Below are 27,764 nucleotides of genomic sequence, written 5' to 3'. Positions count from 1 at the left end.
TATAGTTTTTAGTTACATTTCCCCCACTGAACATATCCAAATTTGACAAATGCAAAACAGTGCTATTGATAAACCCTGAAAGGTTAATCCTGAAACAAAGATAAAGACAGTCTATTAGGTGAAGACAATGAGCTTTATGTCAGATCTTATCATTCTAATAATTGGGGTCTCGCTGTTTTACAGTAGCTGTTAATGGAGTTAACCTAATTTTAACTTCCAATTGATTTTAACTTACTACCTTGGTGTTTTTGGCAAACCTCCTCGGCCACGCGGGGGCGTCATTACAGCTCGTCTGCACGCTTCTGAAACGTCGAAGAAGAGCATTTCCGTTTTCCTTTCGGCTCCCGCCCCGCTCCGCCATCATGAAGTCCTGAACAAAAACGGATGAGAGTCGAGCAAAATGGGGATAACACGAGCTGGAGATGAAATCTGCCGACAACACTAACGTAATGACAGCGCAAAGTGGAGCACGGAGCGGACCCGTGGAAATTAATGAATCAACTTCCCATTGAAAACGTCCCAGGCAGCTCCTGGCGTTACGTTATTTAGTTAGCGGTGTAGCTAACAGCAGCTAGAGCTAGCCTCTGATTTTCTTTGGAAGACAGCTCTGCTACTAGCTGGCTGGCTCGCTTAGCTGACAGGCGTCAGTCAGCTAGCTGTCACTTAAACTGACTGGCACTTTACTCATGTCAAGTCGTGCAGACGTGCTAACTGTCCAATTGACTGGGAGCATCAGGATGGAGAGGAGTTTGAGTAAAAGCATCGACAGGCAGAATGTGGCTGGTTCGTGTTGAATAGACAGCAGTTCCGAGGAAAGGGGAGTGAGACCAATATTTTCCAGCCAGGCCAGTTAGCTAGCTTCAGAGCTAGCTACAGTGGATCCCAAAAGCCACGGTAAGACATGTTATAAATCATTCAGCATGCTAAAGCAGGCGAATGCGCCTCTCTGCCTCCGTTTGCATGGAAAAGAGCAGCTAGCGTTTTTGAACACCCAAGTTAATTTTCAGATGGTTGAGACTTTGACATTGACATGCAGGCTTGTTGTTGGCCTGCAGCCTGAATCCACAGCCAGTTGGAGTTGTTGTTGTCTACTGTTGAATATATGTCATGCATTTCTTCGGTGACCAAGAGCAAAGATAGCCTAATTGACCAGCCAAGTGAAAAAGCCACCCAGCATGCTCAGCTGAGATGCACACTGTACGTGATACAAGCAGCTATCGAGATAATTACTTCTCTGTCTCTCCAGCCAAGGACAGTCTGCATTTTGTATTCCTAAATATGCCCAGGGTGCTCCAAGGTTGTGAAAATGCCTGTGGGTTAGAGAGATAATCCTGGACGAAGCCACATAATTGCAGCAGTTTGCTCCTCCCGTGTTTGTCTGAGGATGACATGGATGGCTTCTTAAAAAAAGATGGAGCGCTTTCTTTAGGCTTGGTTGCTAGATTTCAGGAAGTTCTCATTTTCAAAGGGAACCATATGCTTCCTCTTTGAAAATAGCCATGAAAGAAACGTCTCATCTGATGCATGTTCGTTTTGAAGTGTTTTCAAACGCTGACAGGGAAGCTCAGCTGTTAGATTACTGACCACAGCATGGGGCATGTGTTATATTTCCCCATTAACATGAAGCATGTGCTCCATCTTCACATTAAGCCTTTGACAAGATCCTTGTGTCTCATGACGAGGGATAATTTCAATATGTCTCCTCTTTTGAAATGGCAGCACAAGTATCTTACATGCATTTATATTTTCTGTTTTGCAAAAACATTTTCTGTAGCTGTGCTCTTGAAAATAATGTTGGGTTTAAAATGGCTGCAACTGTGAGCAAAACAACGTGATTTCATGTCAGACATCTGTAGTGGCAAACATCTAATATGGTAGTTGTTTAATAATTCATCATAATTTTCATCCTGCGTGATCAATTATGGCTTCCAAAAGAAAATTGGCATCACCTTAAGAAACACAGTACTGTGAACAAGCTAATTTAATATTTGAGAAGGAGCAAAGTCATTTAATGTTTCTTACTCTATTTCTTAACACCACATATGACAAATCTCTATGGTCTCAGGGTATATAGTGTCACATCGCCTGAGCCTATGGGGAATGATACCAAACTGGCCAAATCAGTGATCAGTTTCATCCTCTAATGTCCTAATCTGAGTTTCCAATCACCACATATGTATTATAGCATGCTTCATCCGATCGTGAACACCACACCTTTGGCCATATTTCCATAATTGGCCAGGAAACCTCTGATGACCTTTCCACAGAGATATCACTCTCTGTAGTGGTTACTGGTTCATATGCCTTAAAAACAAAGGTAAAGCTTGTGGTCGCACTGTTCCCACACAGTGAGTAAGTCACGGGCCTGTTAAACTGGTCGGCTGGTTTACTTCTATCTTGAAACATTTGGCCTGCTGTTGCCTGTTGCTTTACAGAGGGATTTCTGTGCTTGAGCTCGACCAATAAATTAGTCAGCCTGATGCGGTAAAATGGCCTTTTCAGTATGTAAGTGGTCACAGTTCTCAAAACCAAGGGGATACGAATCAAGATTGATATTTCCAACAACTTACTGTCAGCTGATACATCGTCATCAGTATCAGCCTAATATGTCCTGGACAGTACATGTAGTTCAAGTTGAATTGATGTTTGACAAACCTTGTCTTTCACCTGGTTCTTATCCTAATTTTATGTTTCACTGACTGACACACACATGCGTGCTGTCTGACCGTGTGTGCAGGTGGTGACAGACCAGGCGAGACGGAGCAGCCAAAGTCATTGTCAGAGGATTGTTTTTGTTGAACACACAATGAAAATCTGAAGTTTTTTTGAGTCTGAGTTTAACATGAGCGAGGAAGGTGAAATAAACCGCACATTAACAAGCAATGGCCGCCTCTGCCCTTTTGAAATGGCAGTGGCTCGTCAACATGTTGACGTTCCAAATAATTAGTCCTCAGTAGTCATTACTACATTATTCTATGAGCACTCAGTACTCATGGGTCAGACCACACCCACCTTCAAAAGCCATCAGATTGATCACAACTACATCCTCCCACCCCCCAGAGAAAGAAAAATGCCCGTAAAAGCCCAAATTTGGCAGCGTCTGGCACACAGTCTGTAAATAGCTATTAGTATGTAAAACCACGCCTATTCCTGACTGATCAGAGCTTTTTCAATCAAGATACAATATATAATGTGGAATAACACACGTGCTTGATCACACATATTAGGACAGGACATTCCACGACATCATACTTTATTTCTAAAACAGGATTTGGCACATCTGACGTTAATTTGCATAATTGGTCAATGGCAAAAATACAAACGCACTGTAAAGCGTTGGTTGCCTGTTTTATTGGTTTGCAGAGCGTCTCTGCCGTAAAGAGCGCAATGTAAAAAACGATCGTTCATTTTGTCATCAGCTGTTTTGCCAATATATATAATATATAACGGCAAAGACGAGTCTCTGCTTTCTACTTAGAAGAACAAAACCTCTCAGCTGAGCGTGCACACGCACATACATGCGCACACGCATTCATATAGCGCATGCGGGGGCGGGACTGACAGAGATTGGAGCGTTTCTCTGTCATCGTGTTCGCATTGTTTAGAAGTGGAGGTTTGTGGTTGTAAAATGTGCGGTCAATGCATATCGCAGCGTGTTAATCGAAACTGTTTTTTATTAGAATCCAAAATAAATAGAAATAATAAAGTAGCTGTCTGGATTTAAATGAGTAGGTGTCTGGTTGGCTGGCAGCCGGCAGTTATGGGAAGCAGCGCGCTCTGATTTGGCGTCACAGCTGGTGTGATCCCATTGTAAGATGGTCTCTAGTTTTACCAGTTGTCTCAGAGTCGGCGGGCATCATTGAAACTAGGATACCGCGATCCATGATTAAAATGAATTTAGGCCACGGGCGTGAAGTGGGAGGGGGGTTGGGGGGCAACCCCAGCCAACCTGCACCCTTTGCTTGGACCGCAACTGCAAACCTGTACGGTTCCATGACTACATTTTGCACGGTTGTCAAGCTTTTGTGTTGACAAAATCTGTCCACAGGCATGTAAAGGACATGGCAATGGACTCCAAACCGCTTCTGTGGTAGTCCGTGCTACAATAGGTGTCTCCAGGACCACATTTTATCATGCTGACACGCGCAAACTCACAAGGTGAAAACAATACCAGCCACGCTGGAATACATTGTGCTGTGCAAATTTCTTCCACAACTGGATCTAGAGATGCTAAAAACTGAATAAACGGCGTCTGGTGAAACTCTACTAATCCACTGTTCTTGAATATCGCAGCGTTAATTCTCCGAATGACAAGTACAGCAATGTTTTGCCAGTATTGTTCAGCCTTATATTTCTGGTCGAGACAGATGGATGATGATGATGATGATGATGATGGATGAATGGATGGATGGGCATTTGAAGCTGAAAGGCAGTTTGATGTTTTCCATCCGTGTGAGCCAACACAGATTTTCATTTTTCTAGTCGTAAGTAGTTTAGATGCAGATGTAGAGCAAGATACGCTTTGTACACATGAACCAAAGTGACTCTCAACGCGAGCCCGTGGAGTGGAAAAGCAAACGCTGCGTCCAGCTGTGTGCGACTACGACGAGCAAAGCACCAGATATTAAGTGCTAGATATGTAGTGTGTCAGTTACATGTGATCGACTACACCTTTTATTTTAGCTTAAATTTTCCAAAAGCAAAACTCTCTTGCTAAACACATAAACACACAGACGTCATGTTTCTAACACAAATGTCGGTAACCCCTCCAAATGACAGACGTTCACCCAGTGTGTCTCTTCCACGCTCACCAGGCGCTGGCCATGCCGTCGAGTGTGCGGGCCGGGAGCCTGAAGGACCCGGAGGTGGCTGAGCTGTTCTTCAGGGAGGACCCTGAGAAGCTCTTCACAGACCTGAGGGAGATCGGCCATGGGAGCTTCGGAGCGGTCTACTTTGTAAGTCGCTTTCCTCAGTGTAAAGAGTAAAAGTAACGGGATGTTTGTGCCGCAGTGGCCACAGTTGTGACGTACACTCACACAAGCACGGCTTTGAATGTGGTCTGCTTTGAGATCATGGAAAGATTTTCTCTGACTGAAACCTAAGAATTTTATGGTTTTGATTACAATCGTATCATGCTCTCCTCGGCTGTTTGAAATGGTTTAGGATTTTCCCATTGAGATTATTAATCTTGATTAGCTAATAGCTCCTATTAGCTTGAGACCAAGAAGAGAAAACTGATCTTGTTTGTTTGGATTTGCCGTAATTTATCAAAGCATGATGTAATGAATGTCATACAAATGAAAGTAAAAAGCCATTATAATCTAAAATGTGTTGATTTGCTTCCTTTTTGCCTGTTTTTCAGAGAAAATAATTTGTTTGAAGTTATCACGCTGGGCTAAGTCGAGATGGAAGATTGTCACTAGTTTTGACATCCATCACAAAGACAGACAAATAATTCAGTTTAGTCTTGACAGTAGTTGTACCCGCACGAGCTAAATCACATTGTTGCTACAAGTGATTACAACCCAAAACTCTTCCTCTGAGCTTAAAAAAAAAAGTGGTAAGCACAGCAAAGGAGAATGGCTGACAGACAATGGTAAAAGTGATGCTGTGGGTGAGAGATGGTGTCTGTTGGACAGGACCGAAGGTGGTGGTGGTGATGATGAGGATGTCAATAAGAACACAAGGTGAATAAATCAATGAGCTGAAGATGAAAGGTGGCAGGAGAGAAGAGAAAAGGTAAAAGCACAGTGCGAGTCAAGGACAAAGGACAAACTCGTAAGCGGTGGATGAAAAGGCCTGTTAAATGAAGGGTGAAAAGGAGCTAGTCATGGATGAAGGGGCCGACGGGAGAGGGCAGAAGAGAAGAGGGAAGGAGGCTCAGCACAAATCCTGTTCTGTCTAATAGTGACTTCTCTGTTGGATGTGATGGACAAATGGCTGATTAATCCCAGATTTTTGACTGAAATTAAGTGGCTGATTTAAAATAATAGCAGGGGGATCTCTACTGTTTGAAGAAGACTTAAAAAAAAATACAGTTCTCATCTGTCGTCTCTCACCTTTCCACATTAGGCCCATGACATCCGCACCAATGAGGTGGTGGCCATCAAGAAGATGTCCTATAGTGGCAAACAGTCCAATGAGGTAGGACCTGGCACCTCTCCAACCCTCCATCTGTGTCCGAGCTGTGAGGTCAGTTTGCTGATGAGTGATCGCCGCTCTGCTTATGTTCCAGAAATGGCAAGATATCGTCAAGGAAGTGAAGTTCCTCCAGAAGCTGCGCCACCCCAACACTGTTGAGTACCGTGGCTGCTACCTGAGAGAGCACACAGCATGGGTGAGCGTGTGTGTGTATGTATGTGCGTGTGTGTGTGTGTGTGTGTGTGTGTTCTCGTCCTCATATTTGTTTGTTGCCTCCTGACATCGAAATTAGCGAGCAGTTGATAATCATGTTCAAAGCATCGAATCAGAGTTAATCTGAACAGCTGGTCAAATAAACAGAGTGACGCTGTACATCGATTACTTGCATTTATAGTAAGAATTCAGATGTGATGATTAAAGCTTTGAGAGTATAGACATTTTTTTTTTTCAAAGTGCTTGAATGTGACTGTTCGCTCAGCATTTGATGGCAATTTGTTTCCACTGTGAAACTGTTATCACATCAAGTTTTATTTCTTCCCTTTAGTCCCTTTGTTTCCTCTCACCTCACTCTCATTCAGCGTCTCAACAAAAAGCCTAACTTTGTTATAAACCCCTCATCCTAATATCAATACTGGTGGCGCCAAGTACTTCTGTATTTTCTCCATGAAGTGGTACACAAGCTGTAGTTGCCACAGAGACTGTTTGACCTGAAACTTGACCAACAGAACCTGGAACCATGGCACAGGAAACCAGTTCAGTCCCTGGTTCCTCTGTTCCAAACACAAGTTTTGTTCCACAGTTCCTCAAAACGTTCTTGGTACACTGGGAGAGTATTTTCACCGTACAGATAACGCTGATGTAACACTGATGTTTAGGGAGTTTGCGCTGTTCAGTGCTCTGCCGTTAGTTCGACCTCGGCTCTCACGCTTTAACAGCTGCACTGAACTCTCAGGTAAAAGTACCTCTGGTCCAAAAAAACCCTTTGCATTCGGGTCAAGTGTGGAAAAAGCCCTCAACGTCAAGTGTGCTCCTGGGTTAGGCTTCCTAAAATAGCCTGTTAACACCCGCTGTGCCTCTCTCCTAGCTGGTGATGGAGTACTGCTTGGGCTCAGCCTCTGACCTCTTAGAAGGTAAGCAGGACAGAACAGGGACAAACAGCTGATTAAGAAATACTGATGAGTTAATCATGTATTTCACATAAACAATGTTCGATATCTCTTCTCTCAGTCCACAAGAAACCCCTCCAGGAAGTGGAAATAGCTGCCATAACCCATGGTGCATTGCAGGGACTGGTGTATCTTCACTCTCACAACATGATTCACAGGTAACCCCTGCTCCTGTTCTCACTATCTGAATCTATTCTGCTCTGCTCGCCCACACTTCTGACAAGAGACAAAACAAATACAGGGGAGAAAGCACAAACTGTGCTGCCTAAGATTCGCTTATGCAATGGTGTATATACTCTTTGTAACTGCGCAGCAGCACATTTCAGCGCGTCGTGCTGCTCCCCACCCTCGAACAGTACATTTTTATGGCATGTCTCTCTATTTGTTTTGTTTTCATCGCACTTTTTTTTGACCATTCCTGTCGTCTTCTCTCTCTCAGGGATGTGAAGGCAGGAAACATCTTGCTAACAGAGCCGGGCCAGGTCAAACTGGGAGACTTTGGCTCCGCCTCCATTGTTGCCCCGGCCAACTCCTTTGTGGGAACACCTTACTGGTAAGACATCAGGCGTTTTACTCCTGATGTTGTCGTCCTCGCCGTGAGATGGTGGTTTGAGAAAAGCCTCTACTGGTGGATTTGCAAGAATTACACTGAATTATGCCACAGCAGAGCTTGCACCTTACCCATGTCAGTGTTAATCAGCTTCTCCAAACAGACTTTTCCCCAAAAATGGTCCCTGCTTATAAAACGATGTCATCAGCCCTCCTGGTTACCATGGTAACAGGAAGCGTGTACAACTACAGGTCTGAGATTTCTGGGGGCAGCAAACACTTCTTGAGCAGCTACTTTGAAGTGATCATTGTTCTGTTGCTAATTGCGATGGCGAACGCATTGCGCTTCCTGTGACAGCTTCACAATAAAAATTACAAGATAAGATAAACTTAATTGATCCCACACCGGGCAGAGTAAGTAGATTAGAATTAAACAAAGTTAAGTAAAGAATTAAGTCAAAGTGAAAACAAAAATTTTTACTTTTTTTTTTCTTATATTTTGATATTAAAATCTAATTTGTTTTACTTCAGAGGAAATACTACGTCCCCACCCCCTCCTTGTACCCCTAACCCCAGTCATGCAGGTAGCTTCGGTCTAATTTGCAGTACACCGAACTTCAGATAGCCGACTCTGAACCGACCGCCTGTGCTTTGTGTGTTGTGACACTCTTGAAATGAAAAGGCTCCAACAAGGTGTGGTGACCTGGAAGTCGGATTCAAATTCATTCAAAACAAGCAGCAAAGTGAATCCCAAACTTCATCAAACATTTCACCTTAGACTAACCCAAAGTCGTTAGACACTGATGTGTGTTTACTTAGTAATTATATATATTTCCACCGGTATTCAAAGTGTTTAACTGTCAGTCAGCTAATCCTTTCAGCACTGCATGCATATTTCTCACAAAGGCATCGTATTCCACCATTCATCAGCTACAGGTGGCTGTTGTTAGTGTACACGAAACAGCCCAACCCTCATAATGCCATGTCTATTCATGTGGCATAGACGCCGGGAAGGACGGAGAGCCCTGAGGTGGTTTTCTCTGTTGGTCCAGGATCAAAGGAAGAGAGCTGGAAATGGCTGAATTGCTTTGTTGTATCCTCCATGCAGGATGGCCCCTGAGGTGATCCTGGCCATGGACGAGGGCCAGTACGATGGGAAGGTGGATGTGTGGTCACTTGGCATTACCTGCATAGAGCTGGGTAAGAGACGGCCGTGAAACGGTCCACGAATGTGTTTTTATGTGTTCACAAAGCGGAAAGCATCCAACCCTTTTCTTTGCTTTCTCTTCTCTTGTTTTCTTTTTTTTTTTTCTTGCTCTTTATCTGCCACTCTCTGTCTCTGTCACGCTGTGTCGTGCTTTGTCACTCTCTAGCGGAAAGGAAGCCTCCTCTGTTCAACATGAATGCTATGAGTGCCTTATACCACATCGCCCAGAATGAGAGCCCTGTGTTGCAGTCTAATCACTGGTGAGAGTCGGTCCTGACTAGTATGTGTCCTTTTAGGCTAAATAAGACTTTTTGTTGCACTGTGAGTTTGAGTTATGCTGCTTGAGATTGTGTTATAAATGTTGCTGTTATAAAAGAGCTTCCAATGTCACCGAGCCTCCTTCAGCATTTATCAAAGGGTTGAGGATTTGATTCTTTTTTTAGATAAATTTGACAGAACTCAGTAAAATCACCACTGACAAAGTGCTGATGCTGGAATAAAAACATTCAGTATTAACTTGCGTTTGGTGCTTGCAGATCTCAGTGAATCGAGAAGCACATGCCGAATGGTAACAACAATGGTTTTATCATTTCTGCTCAAAATAAACAAGATGCACAACACTTCCTGTGTGGGGCCCCCATGTGCTGTCAGAACAGGCTCATTTTAAAGGGTCTTAAGTTAAATGCTTTATGACATCCTTTAGTAAACTACAGCACTGAAAAAAAAACAGTTAAAAGTTCTTATTTTGCAATGAAAAACTTTGAAATAGACCACCTGAAATCATGGATCTGTGTTGCAGTTGGAATACTTCCAGGCTATGTTCAATGACGCATTTCTAAAGACATTTTTGTTATTTTCAGGTCGGATTATTTCCGCAATTTTGTGGACTCCTGCTTGCAGAAGATCGCCCAGGACAGACCTACCTCTGATGTACTGCTGAAGGTACAAAGCATCAAAAGGACTGTTTGATGTTGCACATGAAGGCAGGCGGAGACATGTGACGACCTCTTTGTTAGAGAGCGTCTTTGTGATCGAGCGTGAGGATATCTGAAGTGTTAATATAGTTCAGGAAAATAAAGTGCTCCCATCTTTCCTCACATGCCACCAGCTGCTCGGTGTCTAATAAACACTGCAGTCGTCTCTCTTTACAGTTGTTGGTACTGTTGGCTCAAGTGTGTGCGGGCATGACAAGCAGGTCAGCTCCTTGCTGTTGGGGAAGCAGATCGTTTGTAGAGCACTTGAACTTCAGGGAGAATATCAAAGGAAAATGTGATCATTGTGACCATCATCAGGAAGGCTACGTTAATGAGTGGCTACAGTGATGCTTCATAGGAAGTCACTTCTGTGATAAAGTCTGATGATCAGTTGTCCTTCACTGTCCTAGCTGATAAGCAGAATCACAGTATAAAGGAAAATAAGATCAACGTCTTAACTGTGATGGGGACCGTTGAGTCTCAGAACCCTGTGACTGTTGACATCCTCAGCCTGTCTCTGTCCTTTTCTTCCCTCCACTCTCTCAACCTTTCTGCCCACCCAGCACCATTTCCTATGCAGGGAGCGTCCCATGACGGTTGTGATGGACCTGATCGCCCGCACCAAGGATGCTGTACGCGAGCTGGACAACCTTCAGTACCGGAAGATGAAGAAGATCCTCTTCCACGAGGCACACAACGGTCCCGCACCAGAAGGAGGCGATGAGGAAGAGGTGAGACTGGAAGACGTGAAGTTAAAAAGGCAGAGAGTTCGTTCGGTTCGATGCAGTGACTGATGGAATAAATAATGACCACTGTTGGCTTTCAGCTCTTAATTTATGTTCACTCTAAACAATTGATGTCCTGATCAAGTTATTTTGGCCCTGATCCTGATCTGAGTCATTAAACTTTAGCATCTGCTGATGCAGCGTCCAATCCAATACTTACATTAACTTAAATGTTGATTAAATATCTATCTGACACATTGAATCGCAGCCATAGCCTCCTTAATCTGACACATTTTTCATGAGCTGTTTGATCCAAATACTGAAGGTGGTGGTTAAAAACTCTAAAGTTTATCGTCTCAAATCATTGACATGATACGAATGAAAGTTAAACTGGAGAAAGTGACTCCTGAAAAGACTCCCAGTCACTCTGTTTGAGTTGTTGGAACTATAAAAACCTTCACAGAGTAACAGAGCGGAGCTTCCTCCCAGAAGAAGACGGATCACTTTATTTAGGCCAGTCATCTAGTTACCTACAGGATAAATGTTAATTAACCATAATGGCTGTATCTGCCACCGGCGACTAAACATCCAGCTTCTACCACTGGATGTTTTCTGTCTGTGCTACTGAAAAAGAGAGTTGCAGTCAGACTTTAGTGAGTCTTTGTATTTTGCCAATCTGGGTGTCAGAACTCTGAGTCACTCGGCACCGATGCTGTTCCTTAAGATCAGCTCTGGACAGCTCTGCCTTAAATATTGCCGTGGATTGCCTTGAATGGTCTGATTTTTGTAATGCGTGAGTGAGTTCGCATTGCCTCAGAGTGGGGCGGTGTGTTGCCACGCATTGCATTTCCTGCCAACCACAAGCACCAAGCAAGAACACTTGAAAGCACACTTGAAAAGACTCCGTATATTGATCTTTTGTTCATTACTTAACATTTCACCTGGAAATGCCACTCACACTTCATAACTTAGTTCCTGTCGTAATGCCAAAATTAGTAAGAAGATGCATGTGTCGGGGTCTGTGAGGGAACACAGCTGGCTTTAGCATCCATCCGGCCTTTGTATTGTACCTCCCAATATATATTGGGAACTTTGGACCCTTTCCTGTCCATACAAAGGCCTTTGTTTCCATCAGCATTTAATTCCAGTTGGTTGTTCCCCCCAAAAGGAAATGAAGGAATTCAGAGAATGTGGGGCTGCACTTGGCCTGCGTGTTTCATATTTTACTGTCTGCTCAGATGGATTTTCATAAGTTGGGCACATTTATGTACACAACTAGTAAAGAATCACCATCCTAGAAGTGTTGTCTTTCCCAGAACCTTTTATCTATTTTGACTAAACTTCCTCCTCTTCCACCAGGATGTGGAGCAGTACATGCTGCGCACCGGCACAGTCAACAGCATGGAGAGCTCCCACTCTCTGCCGTCCATGTCAATCAGTGCCAGCTCCCAGAGCAGCTCGGTCAACAGCCTGGCAGACGGCTCTGACGACAGTGGGGAGATGGCCATGATGCAGGAGGGAGAGCACACCGTCACCTCCAACAGCTCCGTCGTGCACAAGCCCCTGGTCAGTCCATATGTTTTAATGTCTGGAGGCAGGCACGTTGAGGAGCGTGGGAGTTCTGTCCCTCACAAACCCCATCAGTTTGACACTGAGTCCAGTATGTATGTATATAAATAGAGAGGAATTACCAGCTTTCTTCTTGAAGAATAAAGGAATAGAACTAAAAGTTGCTTTAACCCCACAAACCGCCAGCAGCTTTGAAAGCCATGATTTCTTTACGAAAATCATTGCCAGAAACTGGAAAATCTGATGATGAAATAAAATGAACCCACTGTTAGTAAAAATGTGACAGGAGCAGAAAACACTCAGAGGGAGTTCAGGGTAAAGATACATCGAATCAGTCTTACTTCAATGCTGAAGGTGCACAAACTGTTCGACTATACATTGGCTGCACAGGGGAAGCTGTTCTGTCATCATCAGACTAGTTATACATGTGCAAACTTGCACCACCTACAGGAAATGAAAGGTAACAGCAGCACCAGTTCAGACATGCAGATGCACAGTAGACATGTCAGTGTTGCCACCTACAGAGTAGAAGAAGAAAACCACTTTTTGGACTCTGGGGACCACATCCGTATTCAGTTAAATGGCCAGTGCATTTCATTTTTGGTCCAAAGATGACATTTAGACCTGTAGTCAGTTGATTCCTATCCTCAAACCAACACTTTCTCTCTTCTTTGTCCTCCTCTGCTGGTCTCCACTATAGAGCCATGACAACATCTACGATGATCCCTATCAGCCAGAGGTTGACTCACAACAAGAAGCTTCGTCAGCTGGTGGTGGCGGCGGAGGGGGTGGAGGAGGAGGGAGGCGTCGTCGAGGCAGAGACCATTTTGCCACCATCAGGACAGCCTCGCTCGTCACCCGACAGATCCAGGAACACGAGCAGGGCTCGGCCCTGAGAGAGCAGATGTCTGGGTAAGGTGGTGATTGTGACTCAGGGCTGGCACACATGCATGTACTGCCTGTGTAGCTCTTAGTCATACTCGCAGTCTAAAAGGACTTCTAAAACTGGAAATAAAGCACACACCTCTGGCTTTTGAACTTCAAAGAAAACCTCCAGTGAAAACCTTGTCAGAAATAAAAGTCAGTCGTGCTCCGTCAGTGTCTCTTGAGAGCGTACCTTCTTCTTTCTGGCTGACTTCATGTGTTGTATCTCCTCACAGGTACAAGCGAATGCGGCGGCAGCACCAGAAGCAGCTGATGGGCCTGGAGAACAAGCTGAAAGCGGAGATGGACGAGCACCAGCTGAGACTGGACAAAGAGCTGGAGAATCAAAGGAACAGCTTCTCAATGGAGGGGGAGAAACTGTCGAAGAAGCACCAGGTTATCCTGGAGAAGGAGGTGAGCTGGTGGAGGAGGAATGAAGTCAGTTTGTGTGCTTCTCACAGCCCTGATGTTAAAGAGAGTTTATTTTCTTTTCGTTCAGACAAAGGCAGTCCTGACTGAGGAGAAGAAGTTCCAGCAGCACATACTGGCTCAGCAGAAGAAGGAGTTGACGAGCCTGCTGGAGTCCCAGAAACGGCAGTATCGTCAACGCAAGGAACAGCTCAAAGAGGTGCTTCTAGGTTTTGGCCCTGCACAAACAGCCTTGATCTGTCAGCTTGTTATCGTGCTTGTTCACGTCACACTACTCTACTTTCTGTCCTGTGCTTCCACTCAAGGAACTGAACGAGAACCAGTCAACTCCAAAGCGGGAGAAACAAGAGTGGCTGGTGCATCAGAAGGAGTGTCTACAGCAGCTGCAGGCGGAGGAGGAGGCCGGCCTGCTCCGGCGGCAGAGGCAGTATTATGAGCTACAGTGTCGCCAGTACAAGAGGAAGATGCTGCTGGCACGCCACAACCTGGAGCAGGATCTGCTCCGAGAGGTACCGTTTGTAGATTTGAACAGTGTGTCCAGCCTATAGCCGAATATAATATAACTATAATGATATAACACAGCATATTTTAAGCAGCCAGCAGCCACCTTCCGTCACTATAGCTGATAAGAAAAATGAACTGAGAGAAAAATAAAAGTGTGTAAAGTTTCCCCGCTCTTCCACCTCGTCAACATCTTTTCCTCTCTAGGAACTGAACAAGAAGCAGACTCTGAAGGACTTGGAGTGCGCCATGCTTCTGCGTCACCACGAGTCCACCCAGGAGCTGGAGTTTCGCCAGCTGGGCTTGGTGCAGCATACGCGGGCCGAGCTGATCCGCACGCAGCACCAGACGGAGCTCACCAACCAGATGGAGTATAACAAGAGGCGTGAGCAGGAGCTGCGTCAGAAACACGCCGTGGAGGTCCGCCAACAGCCCAAGAGCCTCAAAGTGAGTGAGAGCACCCAGGGCCAGGGGTCTCCTGAGGAGGGAGAGAGCCAGACAACAGAGGACAGCAAGGCAGGGGTGGCGCAAGTAGAGGTGGAGGACGAGAGGGGTGGAGAGTTAGAAAAGGAGGTGGTAGCTGAGGAGATGTATGAGGGTCAGGGTGAGTTTGATGGGGCAGTGTTGAAATTCAGAGATGAAGAGGTGGTTGAAAGGAAAGATGAGGTTGATGACGACGGTAAACCAAAGGGAGATTATGACGGAGAGGAGGAGAAAGAGGAGTGGAAAATGGGCGAAGGAGGCGCAGACGCAAGGGAAGTAGAAGGAGTGCAGTGGGTGTACGAGGATGACCACAGTAAGACCGCACACATAGACACTGATGAGGAGGAAGAGGAAGGCAGGGGTGTGGCCGACGGCTGTCCGTCAGAGCTCATCTCATCCCTGTCCCCAGAAAAGAGACGGCTCCGCGTGCGAGACATGGATGAGCTGTCCGAGTTTTACTTCCCCGACACTCCGGAGGAGCTGGAGCCCATTCCCACCTCACCCCCTGCACCCGCACAGACTTCCCTCCCCTCACTCTTCTCTCACGCCATCTGCCTCCTCCTCTCCCTCTCCGCTGCTGCCCAGCCCTCCAACCTCACTCTGCTGCTGCTCTCCATCTTCCTCCTCTCCCTCCGTCGCTCACCTCCTCTGCCCTCTGTGGCCTCCATCCTTCTCTCCGCCGAGCTTGCCTTCTTGGCGCTCTTCTTCTCGTACCTCTTCCTTCGCTCCTGCTGCTCTCTGTCTCTCTCCACCTACCTGTCGCTCAGCCTCTGGGCCAGCGGCCTCTTCAGTTTAGGTCTCTCCTTCAGTTTGGGGATTTATTACATCCCCATGATTTTAATCTCAGCCTCCTTCCTCAGCTCTCCCTCCCTCTTCCTCTCTCTCTACCTGGTGGTGGTGCTGGTTGTCAGGCCGGCCCGCGACTTCTTCCAGCACGCACCCCGTAAAGTCAACCGCCTCTGCATGCGCGTCCTTTTCCGCCTGCCTCGGCCCTTGTTTGCCATGTGCCAGTCAGTCCTGGGCGGTGTGGCCGAGCGTAACCTCTATGAGATGTTTCCCAAAGCTGGCCGCAACTGGGGTGTGCGCCAGTCCAAAATCCCAGTCCCACTCAAGAGCTTGCCTTTGGAGTATCAGGCTCGCCGCAGGAGCACCTCACCCCTGGCCAAGGGCCTCCTCTGGGTGAAGCGTTTCAGTCGACGCCCCCTCGGCGTCCTGGCAGACCTGGCTAACTCCATAGTGCTAAAACTAGCCAGACAGCTGCTCAAAAAGCTGCCGCTCACAGTCAGTGTTAGACTCCAAACTCTGGGCGTCTTGAAGAAGGAGGCCCCGAGCAGGCTGCCGCGACTGCTGCCTAGAGAGGTGAGAGAGAGGAGACAGAGGGAGAGGAGGGCGAGAGAGAGGGAGAGGCAGAGGAGGGTGGAGAGGGAGAGGATGTTTCGCGATGAGGTGAGGTGGGAGTGTGGGTTGAGACGAACTTCATCCGGAAGGTTTGTCAGGGGGAAAATGCGGCCGTGGAGATAGCAAGAGACGAATAGACGGAGACGTGTGTGCTGGTGGTGTGTGTGTGTGTGTGCGCGCGTGTGAACGTGACCATGATCCATCATTCAACCATCGTCTGTGTCTCTTTGAATTGGACCCACGTGTCTCTCTTGTTATGTAATTCCCAAACCGGTTGCCGGTCACATTTCTTTAAGACGAGACACATTTTCCTCTGCACACATGCATCTGTACATCTGTGGCTGAAAGTGATTTTGGCTGTTGAAGCTTATCCAAACGTGCGCTCTTGTGCGCACACAAGCCGTGCTGTGGAATCAGTGGGCTCTGCAGCAGTAAACGTGCAGCCAAACCCACGGTTCCTGCACCCAAACCCAGTGAAGTTTGAACGTTTCATTATTGTGCTTTTTGTAAAAGTTCCTTTAAGTTTCTTTAATTTTATTATTTTGCTCTTAATTTCTAAGACAAAGATTTTTATGGTTATTTTTAAGACCGTTTTTGTGCAATCTTTTGTTTTTTTCCTTTATTATTGGCCTTTTTTCATAGCGTGCGCTGTTATTTCAGTGCTTAGAACAAATATGACAGTGTTGCGTAGCTTCATGGCTATAATTTCACTCCCCAAAGCTAAATACTGTGAAAAGAAACTTCACTAACATCCCCCTGAACACTAGCTCTCGTGCAATAATCATCCAAGTGGAAATGTCTGGGACCACCGTAAGACTTTTAATATCATGTTGAAGTGTAATTCCTAAATTTAAAAGTGGGAAATAGTCAGCAGGTCTTACTTTACAGGACCTGAAGTAACAAAGTTTGGGTCCATTTATCCAGAGCTTAAAGTCTGTTCATGGTTTTATTTTCATTACAGCTGGTGAAATCATTATCTCTCAGATTCTTGCTCTGTGTACTGTTTTTATTGCGCTTTAAGCAATAATCTTTCTATGATTTACCATGTAAACATTTAGATACCCCCCACCCCCCACCCCATCATATAAACTTACACCAGTTGAGTGCCTAGTTAGAGCTGTTTGCACACACAGTAATAGTCTGTTGTGAAGTGTCGTATCCTAAATTTATAGCGGAAAACATAAGAAAGCAGGATATACTTTGGAGTAGTGAAAGTATAATATAATAAAAACCTATTTAATATTTCATTGTAGCTTAATTTATATGAAGCCATATAGACAATCTTTTGAGACGCGCAATTGTAACATAAGTCCGAAGATTGATGCAACTACTGAATGTGAACGTTGAGATTGAAGAGAAGATATCCAGTGACAGCAGACGTCTGGTTAATTTTGCACTGTCCCAAAGACCATTTAAAAAAAAAAAAAAAAGAAAAAAAAAAAAACACCAAAGATGGGAGAACAGATCACTTCAGTTTAAGGCTGCAACTAACGATTATTTCCATTGACCATTAATCCTCTCCATTAGACGCTGACATGCCCACAGCCTGTCGTGATCTCTTCTCTTGTTCAACCCAAAGTTCAAAACAGAGATATTCAGTTTACACTCATATATAACAGAGACAAGCAGCAAATCCTCTGATGTACAAAGCTTGAAAAACGACTGGATCGGTTCATTTCTGTCAATCGGCCAACCGATGAATTGTTTCAGCTCCGCTTCTGTCGGACCAAAAAAAGAAAGTTAAGAGTGCCGTCAGTTGAATGAAGTGAAAACCAAATGTAGGTGAAAAGTTTGTGACACGCAGAAATCTGAGATTATACAGGTTTTTTTAAAATTTGCATATTTGCAAAGGAAGTCTGGTGAAGACGAGCTAAATGCATCAGCGCTTGCGAATGCTTTTCACGTAGGAAAAAGTGCCCCGCGTGTCACCGAAGGACAACGTTTGAGCCATTTACATGCAGGAATATTACTGAGCAGGGTGACTCGATCTTAACTGTGTTTGATCCAGAGGGAACAAGAAAAAAAAAAAAAAAAAGCAGGGCACCTGTTTTGGGTGTCAAAAAAACAAAAACATTTCACAGCAACCATTGTTTTTTGAATGTAACTTTATTTGCCATTGATTTACATTTGTGTTCAGTATCAGTTATTTCCTGTTCCTCTGTGTATGTTTACATGTTTGTATGCTGTTTTGTTGTGACACCGTCTCAGAGTTTATCACCTTGAGTTTTTTTTATAAATATATATAAATATATATATTTAATTTATGCAGTATTTATCAGATCAGTACTGCATTGTGTTGGCAGCCATTTTTTGTTGTCCTTTTATTCTCATACCAGCTGCATGAGTGTTGGCGTACTGTATGGCGGCGTGCTCGTAAGCATAGGTAGAAATATTTTGTCATACTTTCAGATTTTTCGCAACACAGAAAAAAAAAATAAATTCTTTTGTGTGAAAATCATTGTCTTGTTTGTTTTTATGATTTTCGTTTCCATTATTACCACGTCTTCATTTGTTTCCTTTTCCCCCTGAGTCATCAGACAATCTTACCGTTTTGTTCATCGTCATTCCTCTCGTATCATCATGCATTTTACTTCTGTTGTCATCTGTTACACCCCCCCCCCCCTTAAAATCCACCAAAAATAATGCCAGCAGGCGTCCATGTGTTTGAGGACGAGGAAGTCTTTCATAGGACTCCAAGTAGGTCGTGTTGCTTTAATCCACTTCCTATATTCCAGATTATGACAGACAGAGATGGTTGTTTTAAATCATCCCAGATTTTATTTCTGCACGATTTTTTTCTTTTTTTCTTTTTTTAAGCTTTTACAGGCAAAACGTTCAATCTGGAGTCATAATTAGAAATTGCAAATAGTAATGTAAACACGGTTTCTGACGTCAATACGGATCTGTTAAAGGAGCAGTTTCCAATCCAAATGTAAAAAAAAAAGAAAGAAAGAAAACAGACCAGAAGTAATTTTCTATATTATTCATGTTTTGTGTTTACATCAGAAATGTTTCCAAACATCAAGATTTAACAGCCCCATTTATTAATGTCCACACGACAGATGCACAGCAGGCTCGTCTACGTCTTTGAATTAAATGCATGTGAATACCTTAAAGAGGAAAAAAACCTGTTGATCGGTCCTTTAAATATTTGTATTCTATATATTAACATCTGTTTTTATATAATTAGGAATTATAGTTGAAGCATGGACAATAAAATTATTATTATTACTGATTTAATTTCACTCTCTTGAGGAACCTGAAGCAACCAGGCGTAATGTCCAGCGCTCACAAATCGAAGGTAACACAAGAAAATGAAAGAAATGTCCGTAGACAGCTTGGATTTCTCGTATCAACGTATGAACTGCTCTCCGAGTAGATCCACTTCTCTAAAAATGAGCACTGACCGTCACATTTTCAGCTTTTTATCAAAGGATGAAGTGGATCGTTCCAGAGATTCAGTCAATCAAGTGTACTGTATCATATCTTAAGTTGCTGCTGATAGGCTGCATTTACAAAATTCCACAACTGCAAACAATCATTATCATAAAAATTAAGATGCAAGATGTGGAAAAAAAGGAAGAAGAAGCATACATGCATTTAATTTGTTAAACCTTCATAAAACACTGATTAAAATTGCAGCATGTGTACAAAAAAGGCAGAATTAGTGAGTGTGGCTGTGATGTGTCACAGGCAATGATTCCACATCTGACAGGTATTTGTGCTTTCAGCTGTGATTACTGATGGTGCATGTTTACATCAGGCACGTCTGACTGCAAGTCAATGCAAAACTTTCTTTTAGCGTAAAAAGTTGTTTCTCCTGATTTTTCTGTGTTGAACGCGTCCGTCACCGTGTTGATTCATGAAGCCACAGGAGCTCTTTAGCCCAGCTGCCTCCATCTCTCTTCTCTCTCCTCCAGTCCAAAGAGCTACAGATTAAGCGTCAGTTCCAGGACACCTGTAAGATCCAAACCCGTCAGTACAAGGCGCTGCGCAACCACCTGCTGGAGAACACGCCCAAGTCGGACCACAAGGCCGTGCTGAAGCGGCTGAAGGATGAGCAGACCCGTAAGCTGGCCATCCTGGCAGAGCAGTATGACCACTCCATCAATGATATGCTGTCCACACAGGCTGTGAGTAAGGCAAGGAGACGTCGTTCACTTCACACTCGCACCACACCACCACTGCTGTGCCTGGCCTGGGGGCCGCCCTGCCCGCCCACCTGCCCGCCTGCCCGCCAACGAGCCTCCTCCTGGTCCCTCAGTGTTAATCTCCACCTAAACCCACATTTCCCAGTTTTATACTGAATGATCTCCACCGTCCTGTTTCCCCCCTGCAACGAGTCCTTTTCCAAAACATCCCTTTCCCTGAATTTCTGAAAGAATGATCATTATCTGGAGACGATGACAGCTTTGATGAAATTTGACATCGTAGTTCAAAGGATAAATTTTAGAGGCCTGGAAAAGAAGGAAAATGAGGTTCAGCCATAACTTCAGGACTAAGAACATTGATATTCAGCCCATAAACAAGTGTGTTTTATCTCCACCACTTTGGCATTGCACTCCTATAACACTGTCAGACTCAAGTTTTAAAAAAAAAGGATCAAAACTGGCATCTACCTTATCCACAATGTAACTCAACTGCTGACAGTTTGGTTACAAAGATCACTTATTTCGACCTCCACACATCCCAGATCAGTGGAGTTCCCAGTGGTGGAGGACGTATTACAGCATTCACAGAGCTTTCCTGATCGAGATGGAGCTCGTTTAACTGTGCTATGTCAGGCTGCCACCAACAATGAGCCTGTTTTCATTATGGATTAATTTATAAATTAGTTTAAAACCTCAGAAAATGGTGAAAAATGCCATCACAATTACTAAGAGCCCAACCAATAACTGACATAAGAAACTGAAAATGAATGTGAAATTGTTAAATAAAAAGAAGAGAGAAGATCCATGGTGCGTTACAATGAAAACGATTATCATTAACATACTTAAGTAAAATACAAGTACCTCAAATATGTACTTAAGTACAGTACTTGAGTTGCATTCCACCACTCAAATAATATTTGGACAGTCCCTGATGGTTAAACTCCTCACTCATCCACTGCCCTCTGGAGCTCACACACACTCACACACACAAATCCCAAGCTTTTAAATGAATGAAATATAGTAGGAAGAGGACGGGACGTGACAAAACGTCTCGTTCCCTTCGGTGACATAACGCCCTAACGCCACTTTAATTACCTCACATGGCAGCGTGCCACGTAAGCCCCTGTAAGCCAAATCCCTGCTGCCCTTGTTTGTCCGTATATCTTCTCACGCTGTGGTTAAAGTCTCTTTGGGAAGGTTTCCCATTCTCTGATTAAGCTCCATCCTGAGGTCAAAAAAATAAAAAAAAGTTTGAAATGAAGAATGTTTTTTCTAAAATAAGATTGAATCTGTTTCCTGGAGCCAGACTTTAAGACAGACATCACACACACGGGTCAAAGCAGTTCAGCTGTTGTGCAACAGTTTGTAATATTATACCCATTTATTTAGATCCAGCCGTGGATCCTTTATGAGATGATATCTCAATATAACGCTTCACATTTCTGCCTGATGCATTCCAGTTCATTAGACTTTGTAATAATTGTTGCTTGTGACAATTTCTTACATTTCCACTAAATTTCATATCTCACCTCTTCATCCTGTTGAACACAGCATCAGCAGACCCAGACGGATTAAAGTTACACCAAGCTAAACACTGATTCAACAAAACTCTCCTCTGCTCTCCTTTTCATCTCCCTCTCTTTTCTTCATGTTTCTAAGCTTTTCCTCGTCTACCCTTGTCAACACTGAAGCACAATTTCTAGCCAATGCCATCCTTCCAAATCCATTTTTTCATCACACTCTCTCTCTTTTCTCCCTCTCAGCTGCGATTGGATGAGACCCAGGAAGCGGAGTACAAGGTGCTGCGGATGCAGCTGCAGCAGGAGCTGGAGCTGCTCAACGCCTACCAGAGTAAGATCAAGATCCACACCGACACGCAGCATGAGAGGGAGGTCAAGGACCTGGAGCAGAGAGTGTCCATCCGCCGCGCCCTGCTGGAGCAGAGGGTCAGTGTCCTTTGGCAATCGCTCCTATGAAAGCAAAGCTCCTTAAAACTGAGTAAAAAACCTCTGGAGAGTTTGAGGAATCCAGTCAGGCTCGTAGAGAGTAAAGCAGGTAGCTATGAACTGCTGTTAGCTATAGCATCGTTAGCTTTAGCAAGATTCAGGGGTAACTTTTTGCTTTAATATGTTGGGCCTTCTACAGTTTACTTTTCTACAACAGCAGCAGAGTCTTTAAAGATGGTTTTTCACCACACAGCCTCTCAGTAGCTGCTCTGGAGCTTTCAGTCGTATCGTATCTTCTTTCAGGACGTCTCTTCTGTGTTTGTTTGGAAGTTGAGACTGAAAGTTCATTCTTGATTTTGGAAACAGCAGTTGACCAAAAACAATCCCCCCACCAGGTCTTCTCAGCAGATGTGCGGGAGCTTTCGATCATATTGCATGTCTTCTTCTGAAAAAAAAAGGAACATGTGCATCATTTCCATGATAACTGGGCAGCTCCATCTGCTGAGAAAGATGGTGTGATTTGATCAAGAGCTCCAAAGCTTGTGGTGAGATTCAGATCTGAGTCTCAAGATTTACAGTGATTAAAGTCAGTTCCTCATTTGCAAATGTAAAGTCTTGAGTCTCAGATCAGGAGAATATGTTAATGTAGACTGTGTTTTCATGTGCACTCTCCCGCTCGTTTCCTAGATCGAGGAAGAGATGCTGTCCCTGCAGAACGAGCGCTCAGAACGCATCCGCACCCTCCTGGAGCGGCAGGCCAGCGAGATCGAGTCCTTTGATTCGGAGAGTTTGCGTCTGGGCTTCAGCAACATGGCGCTGACGGGCATCCCCAGCGAGGCCTACCCCATGCAGGGCTACTCCAACGCCCCGCCCTCCGGCTCCCGCTCCAGCAGCCACTGGAGCCACGGCATGCACCCGCAGAACGCGCCCCCGCAGCAGCACTCCCGCCGCAGCCACAACAGCAGCAGCGGCGGAGGAGGGGACCGCAGGAGCGAGTCCTCCTCTTCCTCCCACGGCCTGGGAATGGCCCTGGGGCTGGGACGAGACGGGAGGGAGGTGCACCACTCTTCCCGCTCCTCCGCCTCCTCTTCCTCCTCCTCCTCCTCCTCTTCCTCCCACCACCAACGCCACCACCTGCCCCAGCACTACCACCACCAGAGCACGCCGCAGCTCTACCGCGAGCGGGAGCGGGATCGGGATCGAGATAGGGAGCGGGAGAAGGAGAGGGAGCGGGAGTGGGCTGGAGTGCGAGGCTCCGGCGGCGACCTGGCCCACCCACACCCCCTGCCCTTCTCCCATCACCTGCCCTCACGCTCCTCCTCTCAGTCGCTGGCCATGCTACCTCCCCCGCCGCCTGCCCCTCCCTCCATCTCTGGCCCATCCTCCTCTTCCTCCTCCTCCTCCTCCTCCCAGGGGGGGATCTACGGCGGTGGCGGGCTGGGCGTGCGCGGCGCCCCCAGCCTGATGGCCCTGAGGAACAGCCCCCAGCCCCTGAGGAGGACGGCATCCGGCGGGGGGCCCGGAGGAGCCGGGGGCAGCGACGGCGTCCTGAGCCGAAGCACTTCAGTCACTTCACACATCTCTAACGGCTCCCACCTCTCCTACTCTTAAACGGCAGGAGGGCGAGTGAGGACAGGGTGGTAGCACGAAGGGTGGGAGCGATTTAGGAAGGTAGCTATCACAGGTTGCATCTCAATACTCTCAGCTTGCCACCTTGCCTTGTGTCCTTTCTTGGACTGATCTCTCAGAATAGCTGAAATTCAGGGGATTTAGGGACATCGCCCTTCCCTCTTAATACCCAGAAAGACGAAGAGATCAGTCAACATCAGAGGCAAAGAGAGGACAAACTGACATTATTGAGCTGGTCCCTGCTTCTTTAGACTCAGGGTGGGTAGAGCGGTTTTCTCCCATTCTCACAGGCGTAAAAGAGGGAGGGAGGAATGTAACCACCTGTAATACCACTGGATTAAGGTGATATTAGATCAAAAAAAGAGGAGGTTTGTGTTTAACGTTTTTATCTTTGTTGCCGCCTGTATAAAAGTGAGACAGGAAGTGTGAAAGGTGGGATACTTCGGCCTTTTTTTTCCTCCCAGAGCTGCAGAGAGAGGGGACGGCAGCCATGTCTTCTTCTATGATGTTCTATGCTGGAATGGAGAAAGAGAGAGGACGGGGGGGAGGAAAAAAGGAAAATGACGTGGGTTTTGTTTTCTTTTGCATTGTGTGTGTATTTGTATGTAGTCCGTAGTGTCCAGATATATCCAGCAAGCACTCGTAACTTCTGCTCCAGAGAGGAAAAAAGGGGAGAATCACAAAGATGGGTTACTTTAGTCTCCAGCCTGCTGGGGGGGGGGGGTTGGAAAAACACTTTTTATTGATTTACAATAAGTGAGGTTGTGTTGATTTTTTTTTTTTTTTTGTATTAAGTGTATAAAATCAAAACACAAAAAACAAGTTGCTTGGAACGTCACCAATGCCTTTAAGGGGTTCTTAAAGGGATGTCGTGCCATCAAAATTTTTCTTTGATGACCGCAGGATGATTTCAAACTGAAAACGCAGAATGTTTGTAAAGGCAAGAGACTCTGTTGTAAAAATGCAGCTGGGATGAGGAGAAACATTTGTGTGGACATGTACAGATACAGAAGATAAGGAAAAAAAAAAAAAAAAAAAAGCTTTCCGGCATCCATGACATATTGAGTATCTAAACAACATACTGTAGGTGTCTATGGGAGTCACTCCAATGCATGAGATAGATGTACAAAAAAAGCATTTGTAAACATGACCAAACACATTTGAAATGTACCGTACCTGTCCGAGTTTCACTGGCATTCAAGGTCACTCGTCCCACATTTTTGATCTTTACTGTACATATTTATGGGAATATTAAAAACAAGAACAAGTCATTGGTTTTATAGAGTAACAAAGATAACGATAGTAATTTTGATATATTCAAATGAGTATTGAATTCAAGATTTAGAGCGACGACTCCAACTGCATTTTCTATAGGTGTCAATATTACCATAACTAATCCTGATGTAATTGTTGTTGTAATCATGTTCACATTTTTCTTGCGAGAAGAAGAAAAGGGCCCACTTTTACTGTAAAAAAAAAAAAAAAAAATGGACGATAAAAAACTGTTGCATTGTCAGGTATGGTGTGTGTTCAAGGTATTAATGATTATTAATAAGGGATTATTATTAATAATTGTTAATGATTAATGTATGTGTGTCGAGCGGTACAGTCTGGTTATATTGCCACTTTTTTTTAAGACACAAACAATTTTGAAAGACACTCCTACAACAGCAACACCCCACCGTTCACATGAACTCTGACCTCCTCCTCTGGACTCTCATAGGGGGGGAAAAAAAAAAAAACTATTTTACAATTGGGCACTGGAATGTAAATGCTGGTTTTCCTTTTTTTTTTATGATCATTATTTATTTATTTTCAGTTTAGGTTTCTCGGAGGACACGTGGAGAAAGAACAAGAGAGACGTGCACAATCCTATCTGATAATCTGACTGCTGGAGGGTGCAGCATGCAACCAGCGCAACAAGCTGGGAGTGTGAGGAAGAAAAGAAGAAGAGGAGAAAGGGCGGGCGTCGACTGAGCTGCTGTGAACCTGCACCTTCTTGTGCCGTTGCAGCAGCGGTGACTGCAGCAGCCCGTCCTCACAGAGAAAGACACCAATCAGTGTTTGCGAAGGCCCCTTCTCCCTTTTTTGTGGGTCATTTACTTGAAGGAGATCAGAAATAACTGGACTTTTTTTTTTGTTGTTGTTGTTGTTGTTTTTTTTATTTTAATTGAAAAAAAAATGAAAAAGATAATCACCCTGCTGTTTGTATGACTCAGAAACACCAGCTCAAGACAATTCCCTGTATAACCTACTACTTTATGCTTGGTTGGAATCTCAGTGCATGCATAAACTCCTTATATAAACTAAGACTGGCAGGTTCGGGACGGCCGTTGTGTTGGGGAAGTCAGTGTGGTAGTGTTTTTAGACGGGTTGTTGTCAGTGTCAGAGGTTGTGGCGACAGCAGGGAGTCTCAGTTCCTGCATCGTCATGCCCCGGATGAAAGATGAAGACGAAGAAGCAACGCAGGCTCATCTGTGTTTTGCAGAGTTTTCGGGTGGGGGTAGGGGTGGGGGGGGGTTGAAATCCTTATTAAATATTCAAATCAAGCGACTCCAAGCTTGAGGAGGAGAAGGAAGAAGGGTCGTAACACATGTATTGGAAAAGAAATGGGGTGCTTTAAAAAGTAATTTAAAAAAAAAGATAATAAATTGATATTAACACATTAACTCGTCCTGATTTGATGTGCTGTGATGACATTGTTATTCAGAGGTGTATTACAGGGTGAAAGAACTGATCGATTAATCGATCGTCTGCAACTCATTTAATAATTGATTAATTTTTTTTTTTTTTTAAACAAAAATGCCCAAAAGTTTCTTAAATGTGAATATTTGCTGGTTTTCTTTGTCTTCTGTGAGATTAAACTAAATATTTTAGAGTTTTTGACTGTTGGTCAGACAAAACATGTGAACTTTGGGAAATTGGCTTTTTTTCTTCTTCTTTTACCAAAACTATTCATACAGAAAATAATCAACAGACTTATTGATGGGAAACAAATAAGATTATTTTAATTATCCATCAGTCAGTAATTGATTAATCATTAGGTGCATAAAATGTCAGAGTAAAAAAGAGAAAAAAAAAAAAAAAAGAAAGAAAAGAAAAGAAGAAGCCAATGTTGACACTTTTTTTTTTTTTTTTTTTTTTTTTTGGTCAAAAACTACATCATAGAAAATAAGCCAATATTCACCTTTCAGATGCTGGAAACAGTGAATTTGGGACATTATAACCTAAAATTGGTTATAACAATTAACCGATTATCATTTTGTGTCTAGCAAATGATCAATTAATCCTTGTTTGGTTTATTATTTTCATAGATTCTAACTACTTCTGAGGTTTTCATAGGTTAAGCGCACAATATGGTGTTTTCCTAAACAGACCTGTATTTATGTAATGCTGACATTATTCTCATCTACTTATCATCCATTGTGTGTTTATCCTGAGCGGCTATTCGTCCTGTGTACTATAACTGACTCTGACATCATTATTATAGGCCGACTGGGAGGATCTTGCGCGCACTTCCCTTTAAGATGCGTCTGTCATCTCTCCGTTAATGAAAGTCGTTCTGGCTGTTTTCTGCGGTGAAGATCTGCTCCAGCTGGTCTGAGGAGGGAGAGGAGGGGAAAAACAACGCTGTGCTGCTTTTTGAGTCGGCCGACTGAAACCCAGGAAGGGAGGGGAGAGGACGGGCTCCGCCGAGGGAGACGGAAATGAGAGGGGGGTGTCCAAAGCCATCCCTTTAAGAGCAAGTGGGACATAGCGGTGCGAGAAAAGGAGAGGAGGGGGAGAAGAAAGAGGAATTAAAAAAGAAAAGGAAGAAAGAGACAGGGAGGGAGGAGGGAGAGCGGGCGATAAAAAAAGAAAGATGACATCCTCGCAGCTGAACGGCCGAGGTGGAGCGATAGGCTGCGGCCCGGCGAGAGCGCCGCTCGCCGGGGTCAGGGCTTGAATCCAACAACGAGGCTTCGACAAACA

At 44.6% G+C, this 27,764-nt stretch overlaps 1 protein-coding gene and 1 long non-coding RNA gene across 4 annotated transcripts; one reads left to right on the top strand and one right to left on the bottom strand.

The window, feature by feature from the left end:
• The first annotated feature begins 346 nt into the window (after positions 1-346).
• Positions 347-26,461, top strand: taok2b (TAO kinase 2b). 3 transcript variants are annotated; one of them, XM_076759215.1, is made up of 20 exons: positions 347-894; positions 4,815-4,955; positions 6,073-6,144; positions 6,236-6,337; positions 7,226-7,271; positions 7,369-7,465; positions 7,747-7,860; positions 8,965-9,056; positions 9,230-9,323; positions 9,924-10,005; positions 10,601-10,768; positions 12,122-12,328; positions 13,032-13,243; positions 13,492-13,669; positions 13,755-13,883; positions 13,990-14,193; positions 14,393-14,632; positions 19,987-20,199; positions 21,981-22,163; positions 22,851-26,461. In XM_076759215.1, exons 2-20 carry the CDS (start codon positions 4,824-4,826, stop codon positions 23,772-23,774), a joined length of 3,489 nt encoding a protein of 1,162 aa, XP_076615330.1. In that variant the 5' UTR covers positions 347-894; positions 4,815-4,823; the 3' UTR covers positions 23,775-26,461. The 3 variants fall into 3 exon arrangements, with proteins under 3 accessions (XP_076615330.1, XP_076615329.1, XP_076615328.1); XM_076759214.1 differs by having other exon boundaries at positions 19,987-20,208; XM_076759213.1 differs by lacking the exons at positions 19,987-20,199; positions 21,981-22,163; positions 22,851-26,461 and having other exon boundaries at positions 354-894; positions 14,393-18,740.
• LOC143338688 (uncharacterized) lies at positions 20,153-21,987 on the bottom strand. The gene is made up of 3 exons (XR_013079266.1): positions 21,747-21,987; positions 21,313-21,442; positions 20,153-20,523 (listed from the first exon to the last, which is right to left on the bottom strand). It is a non-coding gene; the product is annotated as an uncharacterized LOC143338688 (long non-coding RNA).
• Positions 26,462-27,764: the final 1,303 nt, after the last annotated feature.

The sequence above is a fragment of the Chaetodon auriga genome, chromosome 20 (genome assembly GCF_051107435.1).
Source record: "Chaetodon auriga isolate fChaAug3 chromosome 20, fChaAug3.hap1, whole genome shotgun sequence".
NCBI lineage: Eukaryota > Metazoa > Chordata > Actinopteri > Chaetodontiformes > Chaetodontidae > Chaetodon > Chaetodon auriga.
The sequence above is the reverse complement of the archived record's forward strand: the minus strand, read 5'-3'. Positions and strand labels throughout refer to the sequence as shown.

What these genes read in the sequence shown, in the direction of transcription:
- taok2b (XM_076759213.1), top strand. Translation starts at nt 4,824, where the DNA reads ATGCCGTCGAGTGTGCGGGCCGGGAGCCTGAAGGACCCGGAGGTGGCT. An exon ending in AGCCTCTGACCTCTTAGAAG is followed by an intron (nt 7,272 to 7,368) that starts GTAAGCAGGACA and finishes CTCTTCTCTCAG; the next exon opens with TCCACAAGAAACCCCTCCAG. An exon ending in AAGGAGGCGATGAGGAAGAG is followed by an intron (nt 10,769 to 12,121) that starts GTGAGACTGGAA and finishes CTCTTCCACCAG; the next exon opens with GATGTGGAGCAGTACATGCT.